This window comes from Urocitellus parryii, chromosome 2 (genome assembly GCF_045843805.1).
Source record: "Urocitellus parryii isolate mUroPar1 chromosome 2, mUroPar1.hap1, whole genome shotgun sequence".
Taxonomy (NCBI): Eukaryota; Metazoa; Chordata; class Mammalia; order Rodentia; family Sciuridae; genus Urocitellus; species Urocitellus parryii.
This window is the reverse complement of record NC_135532.1, coordinates 114,824,986-114,842,840: the sequence shown is the minus strand read 5'-3', so window position 1 is coordinate 114,842,840 and position 17,855 is coordinate 114,824,986. Positions and strand designations below refer to the sequence as shown.

Here is a 17,855-nt window from a genome sequence, read left to right as displayed (position 1 = left end):
GTGTGTTGGGCACCATACCTAGAAAGATGATTTTGCAGAAGTCATAACTTTATTGAGTTTGAATCATTGGATTCCCACGTATTTCAAATGGAGAAGTCAATCACTAGCCAATTGTGCTTAGTCTGGTCCAACTACATTTTCGCGCAATTGCTTTTCATCTGACACTGAATTTAGACAATCCCCATCCTGCCTGATGGGAATTCAGGGTCCACAGTGAGGTCTTGCTGCCCATCCCTGAAGTGGGGGTAGGGCTTTTCCTCACCAGCTGGCCACAGAGGATCAGCCCGACTTGTGCGGACATGTGCGTGGCTCCTGCCACCTTCCTGGACCTTTCTGGCTCTGGGTGGTAATAACAAGTCTTCGGCTCAGCTGGAACAGCCCCTCCTGCTGCGCCTTGGGGCATCCTGTTCCTTCCTCTGGCATTCAGAATAGATTTTGCAGCAAGTGGGCATACTCGACTCCAAAAAAAAAGTCTTCACTCTGGCTTTTCAGGAAACTTCAAACTTATCAGCTTAAAGAACAAGGCGCAGAGGGGAAAGGAGCCCTGACAAGGCAAATAGCAGGGGTTTCAAGCTGCGTTTCGCAAGCCAGTAGCAGAGCGCTCACGTGTTGGTTCACTGGCATGTTCCGCGGCAGAAGCACCCCCACTCTGCCTTCCCCCAGTTCCAACTGTTGGGCTGCAGCAGGATTCGGTCTGTCTGGGCAGAGCTCCCTTTGTGGAGCAGCCCTCCCCACTCTCACAGCCAGAGTCTGGTGAAAGGGATCCTTGCTTTCCCATCGCACACAAAGGCTCTTTAAAGGGACCTGCCCGCTTCTCCGTGCGGCTGCAAACCCGAATCGGTGAGGGCTCAGCAACCCGGGCTTTCGCCCGAGAATGAGTGGGGAGGGGTCCTGAGCAGCCTCCACGTCCTCCGAGAGCGGGGGAGGGAGGGAGCCGAGGGCTGCGTGGATGGAGACCGCCGGCCCGCCGGAACCGGTTTGCGACTAGCTGCTTCCTGGGGTGCTCCGCGCGCCGGCTGAGCGTGCTGCCGGTGGCCCCAGCGCGCTGGCCGCGCATCTTGCGGCATGCCTGCGCTGAGCTGAGCCAGCGCCCAGCAGCGAGCCCGCATTCAGGCACCGCGGACTGGCTCCCGGCAGCGCCTGTGCAGTCACCATGAATGCTCAGCTCTAGCCTCGGCGACAGCCTCCCGACCGCATGGATTTGGCTGTTTAATCAACCGAGATTACTGCCAGGGACGACTTGGGAGCCTGATCCGCGCTCCAGCTGCCCTGACAACTTCGGGGTTGGCTGTTTACTTCTCCGGATCGCCGGAACTCTCCTGTCACTCTGCCGGCTCTGAAGTCAGCCGCCAGGACTCCGCTGACGGCATCCCCGGGAACCGGGAGCGAGCCGGTTTAGGACGAGCGGAGACCCCTCAGCGGCTCAGCCTCTCGTGACTGCCTGTGTTGCGGGGTTCCGAGGGACCGTGCGCTGCCCGGGGAAGCAATGCAAGTCTCCATAGCCTGCACAGAGCACAATCTGAAGAGTCGGAATGGTGAGGACCGACTTCTGAGCAAGCAGAGCTCCGCCGCCCCCAATGTGGTGAACGCAGCCCGGGCCAAATTCCGCACGGTCGCGATCATCGCACGCAGCCTGGGGACCTTCACCCCTCAGCACCACATTTCCCTCAAAGAGTCCACCGCAAAGCAGACGGGCATGAAATATAGGTATGGATGTAAGATTCCCTAAACCCGGGGTTTCCATGCTCTATACAGGTGTAATGGGAACGGTTTATTGCTTTGCAAAAGTGACTCGCTTGTCGGTGGGTTGCTCAATTTAGAATCTCAGGTGTTTTTAAAATAGCTCTTGAGGAGGATGGAAAAGCCCAAGGTGTGTGCGTGTGTAATTTTTAAAAATATGGCCCATTTTGTATGTTCTAGACTTTGGGAGCTGTATAAATTCCAGTCTATGGAAGAAAACACAAACTGCTGGAAATGGGCACTTAGATCAGCATAGTTTATCAGGAGTAAATGCGTTTGCCCTGTTTTATGCTACAGATGTAGCTTCTGTGATTATACTGTCAGAAATAGTTTCTCATCTAGCACAGCACTCCTATTTATCCTTTGAAAGACTAAGGTAGCAAATGCTAGGCAAAGCTTTTAAGGGAGTTCTGTTATAGAAAAAACACCTACAATAGTAATGAACATTGCCACATTTAAATCTAAATTACTGCTTGAAATAAAATCCAGAGGTTGTTGTAAAATATGGAAAGTCAATTGTTGCAATACTACTAGTTTCCTCATCAATTTTTTTAGCTCCCTCTTCCTTTAGGATATTTTCCAAAGATGGAAATCTTCCCAGTAATAGCTAATGCTCCTTAATACAAAGTGATTTAAGTTTGATAAGTAAAAAAAAATTTCATTATTCAATTATGTAATTCTTACCTCCTCATTATATTTGCTTTGCACCAACCCTTCTTGATTTTATTTCTTTAAAATCACTGTGCTTCTTATTTCTAACATCATTTGTGGCTATACTAGAGAGAAACTACTGACTGATACATCTTCCAAAGGCTTTCATTACTTCAACTAGCAGATATGATTTTACTAATTGTTTACATTGAACTCTGCCTCATCTTTGTCAAGAACCAGGTTTGGGGACAGGATGTGCTTAATACAATTAAAACAATGCACACTTAAGATTTATTCATATGGGGGTGCAGCAGGAGACATTTGAGCCTATTTGTATGCAAGGTGTCCCCTGGAAGAAGTTTCTTTGCAGAGTTACAGGAAAGCTTCTCCTTGAAAGTATGTCAAGCACAGTTGTTTTGATATATTTCTGAACCATTGAGAAAGAAAGCCCTGGAGTGAGGAAAAAACAAAACAATCTGTAGCTGAAGCTCTTGGCCCCAACTGCAGTGCAAATACAGGTAGTCTGCCTCCAATCAACCCTCAAGTGTCAGCAATGTGCCTCTGCTTTTCTAGACTTTGGCATGATGAAGAGGGGACCCCACAGTAGCAGTTCCCTGAATGAGACCGCAGTCTGGTGCACTGGCCTCTTCTGCTGCTGCTTTGTGGCACACACCCAGCCCCTGCCCTGTGGACATGCAGCTCTGCTGCTGGGATGGAGATGAACCACTGCCTTCCTGCAGGCCCCCAGGCCAGGACGCTCCAGAGTTAAGGTTAATCACAGAAGGTTGTTTTCATTGGAGACTCTGGCATTTAACTGCCCTATAAACTTTCTTTTTGTAAATTGGAAGGAATAAAAAGTAGCACCCTCAGTTCTTGTGGCAGCAGATTCACAGTTGTTTATGGATGGCTGTGTAGGGGGAGTTTGGCCTTGGGAGCTCTTTAGGAAGCCAGGAACTTTCCATTAAGGTTTTTCTGTCAGCATGCTCAACTCAGATTGTAAGGTAATGGTCTCTCTTTCAAAAGCTCAGTGCATGACCAAGACTTGCTTGGGTGTCTTTCATTACTGATGACTAAGGACAGCTCTTCTACAAAAAGTCAGCCATCTGGGGTCTTCAGTGTACTTTGCACTGTTCGTTATTTTGTGCTCCCCTTCTTTTGAATCACTCCGTCCACCGTGTCAGGTGTGTGTGTGACCATAGCTTACACCTACCCCCTTCAAGTTCACTCAGAGTGATCTTTCTGAAAGAGATCATGAGATAAGGCCAAATACTAAGCTTTGTAGCTTGGAAGGGATGAGGGCAGCTGTGTACTTCAGAGAAAACAGTGGAAATATTTTAATTAGCTGAACTGTCCTTTTATCACATTGTCATCCCTAAAGCATAATATGTATATGTAGACTATTTGTTAACAAATAGCAGAAAACAAGTAAAAAAATAATGCTGTGGAATGGAGCAGGTCTGGATACTGCATGGGGAAGCTAGGGTGGAAATTCCTGGTCAGTTGTCGCCGAAATAATGTTCTCACTCATCCTGGAAGATGGTTTGCAGGGTCAGAGCTTCTGTGAACCCCTTGGACGATAAAAAGCACTGTGTTATCTTGCACTTTTCTGCAAAGAAGTTATTTTCTTCTAAGAGAAGTTTTCCTCTTAGTAGCACCCTCAGTTCTTGTGTTTAAAGTGTCTACAGGTTAACCATTGCCCATCAGCAGTGTTGGTATATGAAGAGGCGCCGCCCAGCCAGTGGAGATTCACTGAGCACCCATGGTGTGCCAGACATCCAGGGTGGGGAGGCAGACCCTAACTAAGGAGATGAACAGTTCAATAATAGGATTTCCTATTGTGGGACATTCTTATGAAGGCTACCTGTGGGGGGTGGGGAAGGTAAGAGTCAAGCCTAGGCCAACTCTGTTTCCATTCTGAGGCTGCTGACTCTGTTTTAATTGTAGAGCTGGTGATTGTGTCTTGTGACAATCACTGCTCATATCTGTGGCCCATTTTGCTATCCCAGGGACTTGTTTCAGGTCTGCCTGCTGTAAGGTATTACTGACAGTTGAAGGCCTACTCTTTACCCTGACAGATAAGTAGAATGCCTTATGATCTTTCAATCCCAACTCACAGCATACATAGCCTGTGATTACCATCCCTTACTTAAGATTCCATGGGATTTGGATTTCAGAAAGAATTAACATTCTCTTGTGCAAAGCATCTGTGTTCTGCAAAGATAATGCCCCAAGTCACTATTATATTCTCACCATCAACATGCAAGAATTTTGCATAAAATTGACTGTTGTCTCAAGGCTAAAGATAGAAAAAAATCCCTAGAACATTCCTCCATTCAAATATTGTTAGTCCCAGATAATAAGAGTCCCTGCTAATATTTATCCTGAGGACATCCTGCATGTAAAGGGCACAGGACTACTTTGTTCTTTGCATTTTTACAGTTGTGTTTTGTTAATGCTTGGAAATTCCTTGGTTTTAGATTTGCGTTTGTTTTATTCTGAGAATGCATCACATCATGTTAGTCTGATGGAGACCTCAACCACATGTGGTAGATCCTCATTATTAATAGATGTAACCACATGCGTGAATCTTCCATCCATCAAAATAGCAAAATCACTCCGAACATAAGTTAAGCAAGGTATTTTTTTAAGTAACATTTTAGAATGATCCAGCTACTAATGTTTGCCATGGTCTCAGAGCTTCTATCATTTCAGAGTAGTCCATTTGCACTGATGACTCCCCCTCTCCATTCTAAAATTATTATTTTAGTTCTCGAACAATTTGGGTATCAATGGACCCAGTTTCATTGAGAAAAAATATTGTTTGAAACATATACATCCATGGCAATATAATTTTGTTGTATATTATTACAAGAAACATGCTTTGAAAATTTAAGATGATTCTTTACAAAAATAAATATTTTCTGAGCAATAATCTTTATAAGTTTTCTGGCGAAGGAACCGCAGAGCTAAAGCCAGCCCTGAGCAATAATCTTTAAATTCCACTTGAAACTTCAGTCCTCCCTTTTCTAAGGCTGAACACACTTTAATGTTATTTTTTAAAAAAATAATTACAGCTTCCCAGGAATTTGCAAAAAGAAAAAAAAATGTACAGAGAATTTATTTGACCCTTGAATTCCATATTTCTCCAGTGGTAGCACCTTGTGTATGGATAGGATGGTATCAAAATTAGGAAACTGACATTGGCACCGTCCAAAGAATATATTCAGACTTCACCAGTTCTACATGTATCCATTTGTACATATTTATGCATCTATGCAGCTTTATCTAGTGTTTAAGCTTGTGTAACTACCACAATGAAGAAGCAAAGTTTTTCTGTAACCACAAGCTTCCCCATGTTACCCTTTTAAAGCCACGTCCACTACCTTCTCCCCCATCCAAGCCCTTGGTAATCACCAATCTGTAGGCCTTCTCTATAATTTTACTTTTTCAAGAATATTAAATAAATGGAATCTTAGAGTAGGTAATGTTTTAAAGTTGACTGTTTCTCCCTCCCAGAGGGTTTATGCAGGGAAATGGGGAAAGAAACTCTTGCTGCCATAAAAAGGTGTCAGATGATGGCACGGTAGAGATTGGGTGGGCCATTTAGACAAGGTGAATGCCGGCAGTGGGGGAACAAGTAAGGGTTTTGGAGCAGGTGAATGTCTCAAAATTCAGTTAGGCAGGGTTGACTCTCACTGTTTTCCTCTTAAAATCGAAGAGTTGTAGGTTTGAAACAAGATGTGTTTGTGTGGAATTTCATGGCTCTCTGTTTTCCTATAGAAAACCAAGACTATATAGAAAGGACTTTTTTTTTATTGTTGGTTGTTCAAAACATTACATAGTTCTTGATATATCATATTTCACACTTTGATTCAAGTGGGTTATGAACTTGACAGCCAACAGGTACCCCTCCCATGACATTCCTGTCACAGCCTCTTTATTAAAGCACACACCGCATCCGCAGTTTTTTACCTCCCACAAATGGTGGGCAGATTTTGAATCAAAGCAATTCAAGTGAAAGATTAATCTTGTCAACTGATTACATAAAAGACCCTAAGTGTGTGTGTGTGTGTGTGTGTGTGTGTGTGTGTGCGAGCGCCTTTGTATGTGTATGTGTGTGCAAGTCTCCGTGAGGGGAAAAGCGGGAGGAAAGGGGTGGATCTGAGAGGAGGAGGAGAAGAGCCAGCTTGGTGACTGTGTTTCAAGTAAAAATATTTGATTTTAGTCCAGAGAAGAGAGCAGCTTGGTTATTTAAAATGCCAGGCTTTATATTATTTTTTTAATTTTTTGGTGGAGAATGCTGCTGTCATTTTCACTGACACCCATGGGTGTGGCTTTTTCTCTCTACCTAGAGCAGGATGGTGGAAATGGGTGGGTGGGTGGGGGGAGGCCTTCCTGAAAATTAGTTGCTGAGTCAACCTCGTAGAGTTTATCCCACCTCTGTGAGGCACCAGTCAGAAGTCTGGCATCTAGGGGATGGTGAGAAAATGGTAGGAGGGGAGGGAGCCTCCTGGAAGTTTTTAGGCAAATGTTGTTCTAGTTCCGTGGTTCTGGAAGTGTGGGGCTGGGGTGGGGCTGTGTGCGTGTGCAGGCGTGAGCATATGTGAGCATAGAGGAATCAATCCGGAGTTTCCAGAAACATCTCATTTTCTAACTGCAGTCTTCACTTTGATTGTTACACATGAAGTCCTTCATTCCAAGTCCACTCAATGACCCTCTTTAGAAGTGCTCTCATTTTATAGAAGTTATATATTTTTAAAAAATCTACAAACACTTCAATTTATGGGAATTTGAGAATGTTCTGAGAGGAGGAAAAAATCCCATCATATTCAAAGGGAAAATGGAATTCCTAAGTTTCACTTTGATTTTTCAAAATCATTTCATTAAATTCATAATCTCTCCTTAGTATATCAGTTCATGAACAGGATAAGATTTGGGTTGAGGGAATCTAATCAAAATATTGGACTCTTGATTTCCTTGAGTATTCCTTAAAAATCCTTTTAGAAGAGAAGACCTCCTTGTGAGAAGAGTTAAATTCACAAACTTTGGTTCATATATTTCCTTTAAGTATGTCAAACCATTTAGGTAAATGACAATTAGACACTAAAAAAATGCTTCAATGTTGCAAGTTAACTGTGTTGTGTGCTTAAAAAAACATTTCTGTTAATAGCTTTCCACTCTTGGAATTAGGAAACAGACTGATTGAGGCTGAAGAATTTAAGGCAAAAAAATATTGTAAATGTCCATTTCAACATTGAGAATGATTAATACACTGTGATCACTAGAAAATGAGTGAATTTTCAGTGGGTGCTGCTGAGTTAACTTGGATGCCACCTTCTGCAGACACATTGACCAATGCAGAATGCAGTTCCTAGGTCAGTCACCTAGGAAGGCCAGGGATGGTCAAGGCCAAACGCACGTCTCCTGACTCCACAGACTGGGTTCCGATATTCCTTTAGCTTTTGCGTGGCAGCTTCTTGCTTATGCCCCATTTTTTAACACAGGATGGAAGCACAGTGCATGAAGCATTTCTAGAAAAGACAATTCCTTCCTGTATATATACACAGTTTGCAGCTCAAGCTTTTATCTCAAGAAGCAAAGCCCTGCTGAGTGCTGACAGCCACAGCAGCTTTCTCCATCACCTGCAGGGCAATTAGGACCCCAAAGTACTCCCAGGGCAGCTCTCTGCTGGTCCATGTTCCGAAGAGGGACATGAATCAACTTCCAGATGATGGCATGCTTAGTTGGCATGCTCAGCGTCACAGCATCCAAAGCACTGGGATCTCAGAAAGAGACGAACAGATGCATCTGCTACATGTCAGCACTGGAAGGGACATGCTTGGCCAGGAATTCTGAGTCGGACTTCACACCCTCCTCCGTGTCCTTAGACATCACTTTGAAAAACATGCTCCTGAAAGTCACAATCAAAATACATTTAAAAATCCTTATTGCAGGTTGATTTTCTGTTACCCAGACTGGAAACCCAAACAGAAGCCCAGCAGCGATTTTCTTTTTCTTGAAATCGACAGCTAGGGAGGACTTTGAGAGCACTCGCACGGGCCATCTGGTCCAGCCCTCGTGAGAAATCTGTCCTGTTTTTCCAATTTGCAACATACAGCAGCGACTTATAGAGGCCTCTGAAGAAATTGTGTAATCTCCTTTCACAGCAGTCATGAAAAAAAAAAAAAAACTGGCTCTTCTTTCTAAGAATCAGAATCATTCATTAAGTGTTGAAGTCCTCAGAGGAAGCCATAAGCTTCTTGTCTACTGTCGGGACTCTGGAGTCAAGTCAGGGAAGAAAATGAAGATAAAAGGGGGAGGGGAAAGAAAGGCAGACCTGAGGCTGGGTGAGGTGGCGGGCAGGGCACCTCAGACTCCTGTTGGCACCCAGGGCATGCGATCTTGTCTATTCTGGTCCTTGCACCATTCAGCTGACCTGACTGTTCCACAGCTGAACCATCTGAGAGTCAAAACGTCACCATGACAAACATCCTGGCCATTAACTCAGCTCCTTCAGGACTGCCGCAGAAGCTTCTTAGGAGCTAGCTCTCATTTCCTGCTTTGTGAAGCTTTGGTATCTAAGAACTGATGCTCAGACTCTGCTTCCTATTTCCAGATGGTTCTAGTTCTTTCTGCCTAGACTTTGTTTCCTGGCTCCCAACTGTGATCGTGTCTCTCATGGAAGCCCTGCCCGTGGTGACTACGTTTTTCGGTGAGCCCTCCGGTACTGTATGTACTTCCAGAGGCCTCACCTTCTCAGAAGAGAAGATGGCAAGATTGCCATGTCACAATAAGGGTCTCTGGACCTTGTTTGCCTTCCCTGCACTTGCTTCCTGTTCTAGGAGAAACAAGCATTTTTAATATTTTAGCCAATCTTTGAAAAATCGCTGTGAAACGTTTAAAAAATATCCCAACAGAGTTATTGAAATAATGGGTAATGACTATGCAATGCCACTTAGCAAATTCTATGATATTGCCAGCTCCAAATGTTAGAATGGTGACAACTGGAATCTCTTGTATTGAAGAAATATGAAAAAAGATCAAATCTGATATGTAAGTTCTAATGGCCATTGAGCATCCAGCTAGGAAAACCAACAGCTTATAATCTGATTATCTTGCTTTTTGATATACTCTTATAGAGACGTTTTCTTTCTCATTTTTTAAACCGAGTATGTTTAAATGTAAAGGCAACTGTAATGACTAATATTAACAAGAAAAGTTTTCTCTACTGGTAATTAAATCTTTCCAGGAGAGTACCTGGGGGGGCTCAATTGAAGGAAATTGTTCTCCATGATGAGGTTGCATCTGTTGGAGGACCCATCTGGCTTGACAGAACTCTTATATAAGTAAAGCAAGCTTTTTCCCCCTGAGGAACACATGCTAATAAGCACCCTCTCTTCCACTTCTTTGAAATTAGTTTGGATTTTATTTCTTTGCAGCACTGGAAAGTGAACCCAGGGCTTTGTACGTGCTGGGTAAGTGCTCTACCACCACGCTACCTCCTTGGCCCAGTTAGTTGCACTTTAAACCAGGTTTTTATGTAACTGGATTTTTGTTTTCAGTTTCTTTGGTCTGAGACCACAACAGGCTCATTATAGAAATCAACTGAGAAAATAACATGGCTTTAATGAATGCCACTTCTCTCTCAACTCAAGAATTAGCAAAGGTTTCCTCTGGGGCTTTTGATGAAAACAGACCTTTGGACTAACTGCTACTCTATTTCCTACCTCTTGTGCACAAACTCTTTGCATTCCAGAGTCTTTGCAGTTACTTAAAAAAAACTAGAGATGCTCAGGAGAAATCTTAGCAGTCTGGGTCCAGAAGGTTTTGCATCTTGATGGAAAACATACTGGTTAAGTTTTAATGAAGAGAAAAGAAATACAAATACTAAGAGACCCAAATAGAAAGAGGGTGTTGGGAAATTCATGGCCTAACTATACCATCTCATCCAGTAAGGCCTTATTTTCCATTTTCAAGAAAGGAGTTCAAGGTTTTACTTTCACTCGAAATACAATTTCTTCCAGAAGTAATCCTGTGGAAATCAGGAGGCTTGGATCTTTGTTAATAAAAGTTCCAGATAGAGCTCCTCAATCAAAGGAGCAAGTGGACATTTGCCGGAGGACTCCAAATTCCAGCAGATTTCCCTCGGTTCTGTTTCAGAACAAGAGGTGATTTAGGAGGACAAACAGCAAGCCTCCTTACAAAGCAGAGCTAGAATTTCATTCTCTATTGGTTTCCTGTTGCTGCTGTAACAAACGACTAGAGTCAGTGCCTTAAAGCAGTGTATTGACTCCTTCCCAGTCTGGAGGTTAGAAGGTGCATTCCTTCTGATTTTGTCAGGGTGGAGATCCATGTCCTCACCTTTTCCAGCTCCAGGGTCCCCGCAGCCCTCCTTGCTGCACCCTCACAGCACATCACACCTGCCTCTTGTTCCATCTGCACTTACAGATGCGTGCTGTGCCCTTTTAAGTCCCCTCTTGCTCTTTCTCCAGCTGTGGTAACATCAGCCCTGGGCAGCCCAGGATAATCTCCCAGTCTCCAGATCCTGTGCTTAATTACATCTGCAGAGTCCCTTTCACCTTGGGAGGTCAGATATTCTTAGGGTTTAGGATGGGGACACAGACATCTGCCGTGGATGACCGGCCTCGTAGCTAGCCATGCAGATTCCCCTAATATGTTACACAAGAGAGAGGCAAAGGGGCTGTGCTCTCAAGCACGCGTTTCCCAGAATTTCAGATGTGCTCAGGTGAGGTGAGACCCACAAAAAGGAATAAGGAAGTGGTTGGAAATGCAAGGTGCTGGGTTTCTCTGCATAAGACTTCAGTTTGGGTTTTGAATCAGAAATAAAAGCTTGTGTTTACAGCGTGTGGCAAAGTGTGATAAAGTTTAATGGGTTTGGGCCTTGGCCATTACTCACGGGCATCTGCTGCCTGAATCTGCTCCACCTCCTTCAGGCTCTCACTAGGATCTGGGGTTAGGGGACCTGAATGGAAAAATCAATGCATACACACAAAGATCAAGCTGCAACACGCTATCGTTAAAATACCGGTAGCTTCAAGAATACATCTGCCTCCAAATTCCATGACGGTGATCTGTGTGGAGCAGGAATCTCACTCTTTCTTGGTGCCTGGGGCCCTGAGGATGTGCCTGCACCTCTGAGTCCTGATGGAGGCCCCAGGCACATCATGGAATGGTGTCTCCCTCCGTGAGACCCACCCTGGCCTGCTTCCTGAGTGCTGCCTAACAATGCTGCAGAGAAGGAAGGGGCTTCTAGCAGGGAGGTGACGTTCTCTCTCTGAACCTTTCTATTAAATATTATCCACTTGAAGCCATTAGTTTATTGTATTTTAATCACAAAGCAGCTTTTATTCTTATGAAGTTTCTATATTCTCTGACAAAAATCCAAATGCCCTAAATCTGATGCCATTTCCCTCTATGCAGCTGTCTCACACACCCACAGAGGAAGGCGGCTGCTGTCAGTTCTTTCCATCCCCTTCCAAGGACCTGCTGCTCATCCCCTAGCGCATGGAATATTGGGCTTTGAAGATTAGACTGCTGATCCCAGACACTTAAGTCTGTATGCCCTCTCTTGGTGTGTGAATAAAAAGTACCAGACTGCATCATATTTGGGGAGAAATATTAGTGGTTCCAAATTAAAGTGAGGTAGGAAGCAATTGACTAGGAATTCAGAGACCAGGGGAATGCAGAGTTTAAACTCAACCTTGAACTTTAATTCAGTCCCTGTGGCCAGATGTTTTTGCCTGGAAGCTGTAAGAGGCACGTGCTTGAGAAAGAGGGGAAAGGAGGAAATGAGAACTTTGGGACCTGACTGAATGTGAGCTGTGTGGTCACCCTGCCTCCCACAGCTGGATGCAAACAGGATTGGAAGGCAGGGTAGAGGAAGCACTTCCAGAGCAGAGGCTGTGGCCATGCAGGCCTCATGGTGCATGGGGGCTGGGCAACCTGGGAGCATCATCTTCGCATAGATAGGAGGGCAGCGTCGAGGGTAGAGCATGCCCAGCCTGTCCTAAGCTGCCTCCAGGGAGGAAGGGAAAAGTGGCACCAGTTCCTCACTGTCTCCTGGGTCATTACACCAGAGTTCCATTCTAACTACATGGGTTTTTCTCTTTAAGCCTAATGCAAACCCAATAGCAGCATTCGTTACTGTGGAAAAGAAAGATAAGCAAGTTAAGTCACATGCTCATTGCACTAATGAGTTCTGCCTGATTACAGGTCATCAGCAGCCACTGATGGAGTAAATGTGTGGAGTCCAGTACAGGACTATTACAGAAGGCCACACTATTACAGGACAATACCACCCATCAAAGTGTCTGGCCTTGCTTCAATAACAACTAGGTTTAGAAACAGAAGCGTTCACCAAGTGTCAGCTTATAAATTTTGCTTGTTGATTATTCCTATCTCCTACGCCAGCCTGATCTGTCCCTATTTTGAGATAGAAATACCTTGGGAACGGGATTTGACAAAAGACAAATGCTAATTATCAAACTGTCTAGATAATACTCTTTGCCAATAAAATTTTACTTTATGCTGATTGCCTCAAACCAAGGGATATAGGAGCTCAGTTAATATGAACTTCATCCTTGAGAAAAGCTCTGAAAGGGCATAGCAGGTAGTGTCAAGGCCATTTTCAGTTATGGTAACTGAGGCCCCAAAACAGAGCTCAATGACGACTCGGGCAGCCTAACTCTTGAAGTTGTGGTTTCTATTCTATGCTTAGGAACCCTCTGCCTGCCATCGCATAGTGACCAACCTGTTTCTGCCCACAGTGATGCTGAATTGAAAGAGATCTGACGTTGGCAAAATGCCGTCCCTGTTGGCTTGAGGCAGTGGGTGGTCCACACACTCAGTTCCTCCATGTTTCTCTGCCATGCAGCGCTTAATGCAGGAGCTCAGGACTATTTCTAGAACCCGCAGGCTGATGGAAGCACTTGGATTTTATGATTGTTTTTGACAAATTGTTAGAGCTCTGCCTTGGGGAGGAGACAGTGCATCTTCAGGAGCCAATAAGTGATGTGCACCGGACTCGGGAGCTCACCTGTGTTGAAGGTGTTCCTCATGTGCACTTAATCCCTAACCAGTACTGAGCATTTGCCTGTTTGTGCATCACATTCCCGTGGGGCAGGAGGGTGGATGCCAGGTGGCAGATTGGCACAGTAGTTAAAGCACCACACTGTTTGTTTACCCTACTTTGCGTTTACTGGAAGGATCTGGAAGGTGCATCTGGTGACAACCTTTTCAGGGCTCAGGGTTGTTTTGAAGATTGCATGAGATAATATGCATGCAGTTCCAGTTGCTATCCATTATAGTTGTCATTAATATCAATCTCAGCATGACATGGGACAAGGGGACAAGAAGAAATGAGGTTCTCTGAGCATTCAATATCTTTACAATAGATCCTATTTTAGCTCTTTTGCCCCTTTCAGAATATTCTTACTTTAGTTGCTTCTATCCCAGCACGGCCATCTGCTGTGTTGTGAGTGATGATGAAGGTTTGTCACACCCTTGGTGCAAGGCTTCTGTGGTAGTGTCACACCTTGGCTTCCAGGGCAGGCCTGTTTCTCTGTCAGACTTGCCTGGTCCACATTTGCGGTGGCTCTTCTTTCCCCTGGAGATAGGAATTCTGTCTGCTTTTGATCCTGGCTGCTGAAGAGCATGACCTGTCCTTGCAATCTCCCAAATTATTTTGCCATAATTGCTAGAAATGAGCAGTTGTCCACAGATGGTTCCAGAAACCGCATTAAGGTGGCTCTTAAAATTGCTTACATTACAACAGAAGGAAACTGAAACAATAATGCTAGGAACCCAGGATGTTTGTCCTGTTGTTTAGACACTAGAGTCTGTCCTGCAGAAACACTTGCAGGCCATTCACTGTGTCCTAAAAAAAGACAGCACAACTGTTGCAGGGTCTTGGGGAAGGGCCATGCCAGGGCTGTTTGTGTCTTCCTTGGGTTGACTTCCTGGTATGAATAAGGGTATACAGAAGATGGTGATTTCTGAGTCACTACCTGATCCTTTACAGAGAGGGGCAGTAAAAGTGACAATGATATTACCAGCAGGGCGTGGTGGCGCACACCTGTCATTGAATCAACTCAGGAGGCTGAGGCAGGAGGATCACGAGTTCAAGCTAGCCTCGGAAACTTAGACTGCATCACAAAAATAAAATTAAAAAAGATGAGGGATGTAGCTCAGAGGTAGAGTATCCCTGGGTTCAATCCTCAGTACCACAACAAACAAACACAACATCTATATACTAAAGGAGTGAACACACTGAGTCTCCAATAGAGAACATCTGCCTGTGAACTTTATTTGGAGAGAAATTATTTATATTGATAAATAATAGTTACAGGTTTGTATTCAGTGATTAATGAATTAATTAACAATTAATGATTAATTAACAATTTGGATCTCCAGCCTTAATCAGGAGGTAATACACCTGTGGGGCTGAAGGAGACTTGGCTGTGTAGCGGTCCAACCCTCTGGCCTTCTTTCAGTGGCTGTAGTAGCTTGGGGACTGGATCCCCTGAGACCCAGGTGGGGCAATTTGAGACCCCAACTCCAGGTCCACCACTCTGCCTGCAGAGAGCCATGTTTCTTCTGAGATTCAGGGACAAAGAAGGGTCTTCTGGTTGCACTGGGACAGGTGTGGCAAGACCATTTGGAATTAGTGTGTGGGGTTCTCCTTGCATCCTTTATCTAAGCTCCACACTCAGGCAAGTAGCTCATACTTTCTTATTTGCAGAAAATGTGGTTTTTGTCTCCAAATACCTTCACCCATTTTAGAGAATCAGGCTTGAGAGAAGGCAGTTCCCAGGTTACACTGAGATTCTGCTGCTCTGGAAGCCTGGTGAGAAGTCTCGGCTCTCTGAGCCTTGTCCCCTGTCCCCTATGCACCCAGCATATCTGATAGAGTCTCAGAGGGAATGATGGCCCTCGGGTGGTGGAGAGACTGTATCCCAAGCCATAGGTTCCCAGTCCCTCTCAAAACCTGTGAAGTCCCTGTGTGGTTTGAAAGCAATGGAGTGAAGAACAGGTGATCTGGGCAAAGACTATCTGTGGTAGCCATGGAGAGAATTCCCATCCCTGTGGGGGGTGTGTGGGGGAACCTGGGAGCTGGGCCCAACCTTGTGACACTAACATGGAAGAGCTGTGGGAGCTCATGGTGCCTGGAAGCTGACTCTCCTGCAGCGTGGTGGTCCAGACAACGCCTGGGTGAGGTTGGCATGCTGAAGGCTGGAGGGTGTGGCCTGGGTTCTGCCTTGGGCGAAGTTTGAAGATGGAAAGGGGGATGAGGATCCAATTATCCTTTCAAGATGGGAACCTGCCAACCCAAGGCTAATGGCATAGACTTTGTACTCAAAGAGACACAAGCCTGCAGACAGACGTGCAGAGAATGTGCTGATGTGATTTTAGAACTGAAGTTATTTTTATGGAGAAAAGGAACTTTTAAAATTTGGAATTTGTTTTGCCATATTTTTTGTTGTGGTTCCCTTTCCACAGAAGAGAAAATATTTACTTGGTTAAAAAGCTTTCTGATCAGTACACTTTTTCTCAAAAGCTTGATTAAGTGGTGTCTCCACTTAGGGCTAGGACAGGACAGAGTTTGATTAAAGTTGAAATTGAGTTTCGAGTGTGGAGCCAGCTGTAGAGAGAAGATGAAGGAATTGCTCTGTGCTCTCACCTGGCCTTAAGAAAGGAGGACCCAAGGAGACTCGGTTCATCCCTGGGCTAAGGAAGGTGTCGCCAGGCAAACCAGAGGCCTCTGAGTGGCAGCATCATCCCTGAACCCCAGGCATGATTCCCACCATGATGTGCAGGTGTTAGAAGACAGATCTGACTCGTTATAAAACCACTATCTATTTTTCATACAGAATAGGGTAGGAATCGCACAGAATACACAGTCCCTAGCACAGTATCAGGCTCAGAGACATGGATTCTTAACTATTATGACCAACGTGATCTCGAGTGCACCAACTCACTCACCAAATGCTCCCAAGCACCTGCCCTGTGCCAGGCCCTGATCTGGGTGTTGAGAGGGAGGAGGGTGAGCAAAAGCAGTCTTTGGCTTTGAAAAGCTGGGGAGGAAGGCATTGTTGTGAAGGTAAACAGGGCCTGGGGTGGAAGCCGGAAGAGTGCTGGTAGACCCGGTGAATGAGGACAGCTCTTGACAGCAACCTGGCACTGGGTACCCAGTGCTGATTTTGACATTTTAATTTGGGCAGGTTGACGTTAGAGAGCGTCTCATAGTCAGTGTCCAGGATTTTTGTGTCCTGTTTGCTGATATTTAGTAGATGGTGGTTTTCAATGGATGGAGTGTCAGTGGAATATCAAAATAAAAAACGGCAAACGTGTAAACCAAGAATATATTGGTATTAGCTTTCCGATTCTCACTAAAAGCTGTTTTCCCCTTTGAATTTGGGGTCTGTTATTTATTTTTACCTTCTAAAAGAAAAGCTATTCACAATCCCCTCACCCCCACCAATGCCATTTTCAAAACTGGAACTCAAACATTTCATCAGGAGATTTATTAGAAATTTTCTTTTTTCTTGCCTTACCTAATTCTCTCTGACTCTATTCTGAGTTGTAAATAATAAATCCATTTTTTTAAAGTAAAAGGCAAGCATCCAACCATATGATGTTTTATTTTCCTGACACTTGAGATTTGAATTTTAAATTCAGATTTATTGATGGTTGTTTTTATTTATTCTTTTTTATACCAGAGATTGAACTCAGGGATGCTTAACCACTGAGCCACATCCAGTGCCCCTTTTTATATTGTATTTAAAGACAGGGTCTCACTAAGTTGCTTAGGGCCTTATGAAGTTGCTGGGGCTGGTTTTGAACTTGCAATCCTCCTGCCTCAGCCTCCTGAGCTGCTGGGTTTACAGGCATGCACCACCACATCCAGCTGATTGTTTGAGTTTTTGATGAACAGAATCAATACTGATTAACACACAGACACATCTCTGTTTGGCTGATGAGGCTGCAGTGCCATTCAACATGGGGTCTCAGCCTCCCTGGTTTTTGGTGGGTGCTGGGGCCATCACAGAGTACTTCAGCCTGGCTCCCAGGGCCATGTTGTTCTCCACATCCTATCCAAGTCAACACACGTAGGTCTTGCTTGTCATGCTCACAGCACCATGGTAGGGTCTCCTTAAATCAGATGAGGACAATGAAATAATAAAAAATAGATTGCTCAATAAAATTGTAATTTATTGAGTTCGATGTTATCAACCATGTATCCCAACTCACCCAATCCTTAGGGTCAGCATCAAAGAAACAGAACCCGGCCTCTGCCCACAAACAGAGGAGCAAGAAGGCCTGGAAGTTCCCAGGACAGGTGCTGTGTTTGTAAGAGTCTGATTATTAAGACCCACAAGCCAGAAGGAGCAGGGGCAGAAGGCTGGGCTTCCCAGTGGTAGGGATCTGAGAGGAGCTGTGTGCTT

The 17,855-nt window shown here is 44.7% G+C and overlaps 1 protein-coding gene across 5 annotated transcripts in view; it reads left to right on the top strand.

The window, feature by feature from the left end:
- Kcnab1 (potassium voltage-gated channel subfamily A regulatory beta subunit 1) overlaps positions 1-17,855 on the top strand; it is a 326,666-nt gene that overhangs the window by 126,570 nt on the left and 182,241 nt on the right. For 2 of the 5 annotated variants that reach the window (XM_026392906.2, XM_026392904.2), the window contains exon 1: positions 1,487-1,707. The exons of the other annotated variants lie outside the window; for them this stretch is intronic. In XM_026392906.2, coding sequence (XP_026248691.1) covers positions 1,487-1,707 — 221 coding nt within the window. Of the gene's footprint in view, positions 1-1,486; positions 1,708-17,855 lie in introns of those variants that run through there. 5 annotated transcript variants of the gene reach the window in all.